This window comes from Gavialis gangeticus, unplaced genomic scaffold (genome assembly GCF_001723915.1).
Source record: "Gavialis gangeticus isolate Ggan-Ray unplaced genomic scaffold, GavGan_comp1, whole genome shotgun sequence".
NCBI classification, from domain to species: Eukaryota; Metazoa; Chordata; order Crocodylia; family Gavialidae; genus Gavialis; species Gavialis gangeticus.
The window spans coordinates 13,728,737-13,735,384 of NW_017728964.1; the positions used below are offsets into that span (position 1 = coordinate 13,728,737).

The 6,648-nt window shown below is 43.5% G+C and overlaps 1 protein-coding gene across 4 annotated transcripts in view; it reads right to left on the reverse strand.

Annotated features, from left to right (window-relative positions):
* Nucleotides 1-860: 860 nt before the first annotated feature.
* Nucleotides 861-6,648, reverse strand: part of UNK (unkempt family zinc finger) — a 38,125-nt gene continuing 32,337 nt past the window's right edge. For all 4 annotated transcript variants that reach the window (XM_019503339.1, XM_019503354.1, XM_019503347.1 and 1 more), the window contains one exon: nucleotides 861-6,550. In XM_019503339.1, coding sequence (XP_019358884.1) covers nucleotides 6,395-6,550 — 156 coding nt within the window. In that variant the 3' untranslated portion in view covers nucleotides 861-6,394. The remainder of the gene's footprint in view (nucleotides 6,551-6,648) is intronic.

A 6,648-nucleotide genomic window follows, 5' to 3' on the forward strand; every position in this document is an offset into this window, starting at 1 on the left:
TGTGCGTGTGTGTGGAGAACACCTTCCTACTGATCAGATCTTTAAAATTTCACTGCTTCCTTTACACCTGAGGGCTTTGCAGAACCAGCTCAGCTGGGCACAGGAAGCCGACCAATCTTCCTTCTTGTGCATCGTCACTAAACTTGTTTGCTAAATTTCTATCCCTGACACCTATGCCTCAACAGTGTTGCTTAGGTATCCATGTGGGCCTGATCTGGCCTGAAAAATCTGTTCTGCATTATGATGTAGGTGGAAACCCATGATACTAGGTATATCAACTCACTATTCAGGGCACCTTTGAGTAATTTGGAAAGGAAATCCAGATTCCACCAAGACACAGGTTTTGGAATAACAACCATTTAGGCGCAATTGTATCTTTGGAAGAGACCCTGGCTCAGATCTCTGTAGAAGCAGTAGAAGGTTAAAAAAAATGCATTAAAAGTTACCATAAAGAACAAGGGAGGATTGGAGACAAAGCAGAGAAATGAGCATGTTACCTAGAGAGACACTCTGAGGTCCTACCTTGGTAGGATCTTGAGACCTGCTCTCTCAGGCAGGCCCAAGCATGTCTTGTATGGCACCGCCTGCCAAGTCTCTAGTGGCTCTGGCAGTCCTCCGGTCAGACGTGTGACATAGCACAGGCTCCGTTCATGTGCTTCATCTCTGCACACGCCACAGCTGCAACCTCTTTAGGCTGCACCCTGGTCATGAACCCCTCTGTTGACACCCTTGCATGGAGATGGGCCTGTAATCGGCTTCACTTCATGGAATTCCTTAGGTCCCCTGAGCAGATGCAAACCACACAAAGTTCATGTGTCCGCACACATGTGCTGTGCACACATACACACACAAGCTCTTTGGGTTTTTTTTCTTAGCAAAAAAATAAAAATTTATTGTCCTCTAGAAAATCCATCCTGCCCTTGGAAATTGTGACACAGATCACAGCCCCACATGCAAAATCCACTTTGCCAAGAAAAGAGTCTAAACCAGGTTTCTGACAGCCAACACACATATTTACAGAATACAAGAGAGTGAACGACAGCTGGTATCACAGCCTATACATGGAATTGACAACACGTTGTACACACCACTGATTACCATTCTGCCAACTTCTACACAGACTCAGGGGCACGGCTGTCCAGTGCCCCTTCTCCTAGGACTTCCAGGAGAAAGAGTGGTCGAAAAGGGCCACCAGAAATACTGCAGTGAGTATTGTTTAAATGTATACTGTATTTATTTTGTTTTAACATTGGAAGCTACAGAGTGGGGAATCCCCATAGACATCTTTGATCCACAGTCACTAGTTTGCAGGAATACTTCACTTTTAAAATACTTCTCTTTACACTAGTAACATCTAGTTTCTGTTTGCATCAACTCCGAGGATTATTATAATCCTGGAGGAAAACACTGAATAAGTCTTCCTTCGTGGAGGAGAAAAGGGGGAACAAGAGAACTTGTGGCTAGTGGAACAGCAATGAAATATTGAGTCCATTCAGCATTAAAACTCTTCCTCACACGGTAAGGAATTCTCTTCATTGTCTGAGCTGTGCAAGCCCTTGCTAGTGGCTCAGGTTAAGTAGAGAGATGTATGGATAATATAAAAACCTTCTAATATTAGAACCGCAGAGAGCCCTTTTTCAGGGACTTCATATAAAACGTCATACTCCAGATTTGAGGCATTTTCCCAAATCACCTGACTGCTATGCCACATGCCTCTCTGCCCCCGGTGGTGTTTGGCTGGGTGCCCATGTGGTCAGGCGATGAGTTAAAGCATGGTCCCTGCTAGGATAAGGTGATGCCAGTTCCAGCCAAGCGGAAATTGGCTAGGAGATTTCCTTGCGTTTCAACACCCGCAGACAGATAGTGTATATTATCCCTGTTTCCAGTGGAGAGGCTCTTATTTTTTTCATAACAAAGTACAAGTTTATTGACCTTTAAAGAATACTGTGGTTTCACAACACAATTAATGTTCCCTTCCCCCAAATCACAGCTAGGAAACTGCCAGCCAGCACAATTAGTCATAGAGGTCAACATTTCTAGGAAATCCTTCCAACGCTACAAGACATTTTTGGGAGGAAAACATTAACAATCCAATGAGGACTCTCTGTGGAAGGGTGGGGAGAAGTGGGCATGTTCCCAGGCATGTTCAATCTGTTTAGCAACAGCCAACTGTGCTGCTAACTCAGAAGGGCTGGAAATAGTTCTGAGTCTTTAAGTGCGACTCAGTCCAAAGAAAGGTCTCCTTAGACTCATTTCATTCATTCTACTATGGACTTTCCTGGTCCGAAATACAGCATGTGACAGTACATTAGAGGGACTGCATACGTTAGCACCAGATATATTTCAACAAGCCCCTTTTTACACCACACAAACTGACTGGCAAAATCTTGTTGCCTTAACAGCAGTGCTGACTTCTGCAGGCATCGCCTGCCTGGGCTGATGTAAAGTCGGCAGCTGCTACAGCGGGGGTTGGACATCTTGCCTTTTTTCCTTCACTTTGCTTAAATCCTTGCGGGGGAAAAGAACCCAATTCCTAGTGAGAGAGCAGCCCCTCAAAGCTTTTGCAAACCAAGAAACTATCCAATTCTCTTTTCCACCTGGTGCTTAAAGAAATCATTCACATTTAGGATATTTCTTTTAAAAAAGCAGCAATCAAAAATTCATAGAAACCTAGATTAAAAAGACTGTTTTCTTACAGAACCAGAGGAAGGAGAGAAAAAGCCAGGAAGGAGAGGCCAGAAGAGAGTGAACTGGAGGATACAGCCAACCCCTCCTGCTAAATCCTTTAACCTGTTCTGCCATGACTCCAGTGTGGTAAGGGAGCATCAGGATTTGAGTGCAGCGATGGGGAGCATTTTGATTCCAATTTGGATTCTTTGGTCCTTCAGGGTAAGTCTTAAACAGAGAAACTGTGTTTTGCCTGGCAGGCAAAATGTGCTGTTCTCCAAGCTGGAATTTCTCTTGCTCCTCACTGGTTAAGCAATCCGCCAGTAGACATGGGGAAAAATTGATCCCCGGCACAGCCAGTGAGGTTCTGTATCATTAATGGAATTACCAAGTCTTACTGGGACAGGCATGAAGCTGCAGCTCAGTGGGAAAACTTCACCTTGATGAAAGAGGGGAACACACTTGTAAAGTCCCCTGTGGGAATCGTATAGCCAGATACTGAACAGTTCAGAACAAATTGATTTGTCCAAAGAACTATACAGGGTCATTTTGGACAATCCCATGGAGAGGAAGGAGAGGGACAAACCTCAATGGTAACAAAATTAAATGTTACAAACTAGTTTCCATCTTTAGTCAAACGGGCTGATGGGATTCAGCTCTTCTAATTTATAGACCTGATTGGAGAATTTATTTCCTATTATTTTTAAATTAGTTACAAAAAGTGTTTAGTAAATGTTAGTTGCATTGGGTTTTTCCTCTCCCTCCCTCCTGCCCTTTTTGTGTGCTTTTAAAAAAAAGAATTCTCACATATTTTAACAAAAGACCTTTCCTTAAGATCAGACGGAGGCAGGTTCACCGGCCTTACCGACCAGCACCTGCCCCATAGCACAGACATTCTAAGGCTATAACCAAACAACATAGCCACAATAATCACTCAACAGTGTGTCTCCATACAAAAAAAATTAAAAAATGATGCTAGTTACAATAAAGTACACGAGAAAAAAAAAAAAAAAAAAAGCATTTTTACCAAAAAACCCCCCCACCCCCAAAACAAGTTAATGGGGGGAAAAAATAAAACAGAACTACACAGAGCTGCACTTAAGAGATCATTTGGGAATGCATATTAACCCCTTCCATGCAAAGGAAAGATGGAATCATGGAAGCAAATCTCATTGTTGCCTTACATTAAATATGAAGCGCTTTGAAAATCTGGTAACAGTTCACTTGTTCCTACTAACAACAAAAGGCTGTTGGGGTTTCCAGTGCTTTTCCAGGTTGGCGAAGGGCAGGTCAATTATCCCAAATCAACCAGAGCCAAATTAGTAGCCAGGAATAACTGATGCGATTAGGAAGCTTAATCCTGCAGCTCTTATACAGATAAAACACCAAGAGACAGGTCCTTTCTGATGCTTTTTCATGGGTGTCTACGAGACCTAGAGGTTGCCTGTGAGGGGTGCACTAGTAATGCTTAAAACAGACTACAATGCTTGTGCCAAGATTGCAGGATGGGGCTGTAAGTGAAAAATGAAAGTGCAATTTGGATCTCCAATACACAATTCTCTTGGACTTCTGGGTGAACTGTGAATCTGCACTAAGGGCAGAATCTATACCACCGAGGTTGGGCGGTTTGCAGGACAGTACCCCATTATCTGTCCAGCCCAAACACAGGGAGTGCCCTTGAGAGAGCCCCACCACTTAACAGATGCTTGGCCACTTGGCTGGAAACCCAGCAGGTTAGGGTCATCCACCTGAAAGAGAGAGTCAAGTTACATTTAGAAAAGTGGTAATAGAAAGGCTCAGGGTCCTGGCCAGGGGCATTTTTTGTTATATTAAAAGAAAACCATGCACCAGGCAATTTGGTGCTGGTAAAGAGCTAATCTGGACGTTCATGGCTCTCCCTACCCTGCTAAGCTAAGATGATTGAAGGGAGCAAATTCAGTGGACAAGAGAATCCTTAGGACAAAGTCCCTGAGTTTCCCTGCTGACAGTGCTGGGAGGTACAGGCCCACAGTACTCACAGCTGGGCAGGTCCCCTGGAAGGATCCAGACATGGCCTGTGGAAAGGGCATGTGCAGAAGATGATCCTGGAGCAGGCAGAGGGAGAGAGAGAGACACTGGAATATTTCCCTTGCATGAAACAAAAGGAATGTCTTGGAAATGGAAGTGCATTCATGGGACCTGAGCTCCTACTTTCCCTTCAGCTCTGACTGAAACCAGAGACAGATTGGTAGCCATATACCTACTCTGTCAGACTGCCTGAATCAAACTGCCACTTACCATCAGCAAGTCACCAGGAAGATTTATACAGGCCAGCTGGTGGTTTTGGGTTTTTTACCTTGCATGTGGAATTCCTTTCTAAACTTCCATTTTATCCCAACCCAGGACTGTGCAAGGAACCTGTAGAATGCCAAGGGCACTAGTGGGCTATCTAGCTTTAGTAAGTTTCAAATCAGGATTATACATGTGTATAAATGAGAACAGCCTCTACAGCTACACTACATAGGTTTAAAAGCATTAACAAGCACCATGTTTCAGAGTATAACGGGATCAGCAGCTAAGGTCAGGAGGAAATTTCCTTACAATATAAAAGCATCAAAGGGAAGGAATTTAAACTGTCTGAGGCTTCTGGGACTAGCCACTCTTAAAGCCTGGAACAGATGGACTGCCATAAAATGTCTTTTGCTGAACACTAAATGCACCCAGAGCATCGTGCTACCCTTGAGGCAGTGATGCAGAAAACATCAGGTCAGCTTGAGAAGGATCATTTGTTACCTCGCCTTAGTGTCGCCAAGCTGAGATTCTCTCACATCACGTGGAATCTCTCCCAAATGCACCTGCAATGATTATGAACTAGTTCCCCCTGGCTAAGAAAAAAAGCCTTATGATCCAATCAGAAGCTGGGAGCTGTTTCTAGAAAGCCAACACAAGGAAATGCTGAATCTATCTCCCTTCCATAGACTATCCTTTGCCTACGTGAGGGGCAGTATTTCTGAGCACACTGAAACCCAGTAGGTACTCTAAGTAGTATGTACGCCAGCCATTAGATTACTGGGTTGGGCTGGGCCTGACTTGCTCTAAATTCAGTATTTTTTGCTTTTTCTTGTTTTTATACAAATATACAAATTGTGTAAAAAACTTTTAAAAAGTGAACTTTGCTGTTTAAAAGGGACAGACAAAGCTCCTGCACATTCAGAGATCGGTAAGCAATCTGAGCAAGCATGGCTCCAAACTGGCGGAGACCCCACAAGGCTTCCTACCCATGGGGACGTCCTTAACAAGCTGGGTTATAAAAAGAGCAGGAGGTTGAAGACATGATCAAACCATTTGAATTCATCTGAGTCCTGCCTAGAAGTCCAATCATCACTCTGGAAAGCACCTGGAAGCCCAATATTGCCTGTTCCAAATTATTCTGGAAAGAGTCAAAAAATCTGTTATGAACAAGTAGAAAAGAGAGGGGGGAAAAAAACCAAACAAACCACAGATTCTTTGCTAATGGCCCTTTGATCTGTACTAAAAACAGCTCTCAAAGTTCCTAAAGAGTTAGAATCAGTGGGGCATGGGTGAAAGGCAGTTTAGATGGGGGATGTAAAATATTAAAAAGTGCTCTGCAACTAATTTTTGTTTTATGTATATATATATATATAATATATATATATATATATGTATATATATATATATCAATTTAAAAAGTTCTATGTGATATGATAAACCATGTGTCCTTGAGGGGTCACGACTGGAGAGAATGTGGCCTGTTGGGGTGGCATATAGGGCATTCCCCCTCCTCAGCACACGTCTCGCAAAGCACGGCATGTTGGCACTGTAACACCACCCGGTTCTCCTCCTGACAGTTAAGGCATTTCACCGATTGCATCTGAAATACTGCCTGCAAGAGAGGACAAATCAAAACACGTCATTACTGAGAGAGGAGTGGGGTGAGAGAAAGACCTTCCTCATGGCACATGATGGACGAATTGGGGGGGG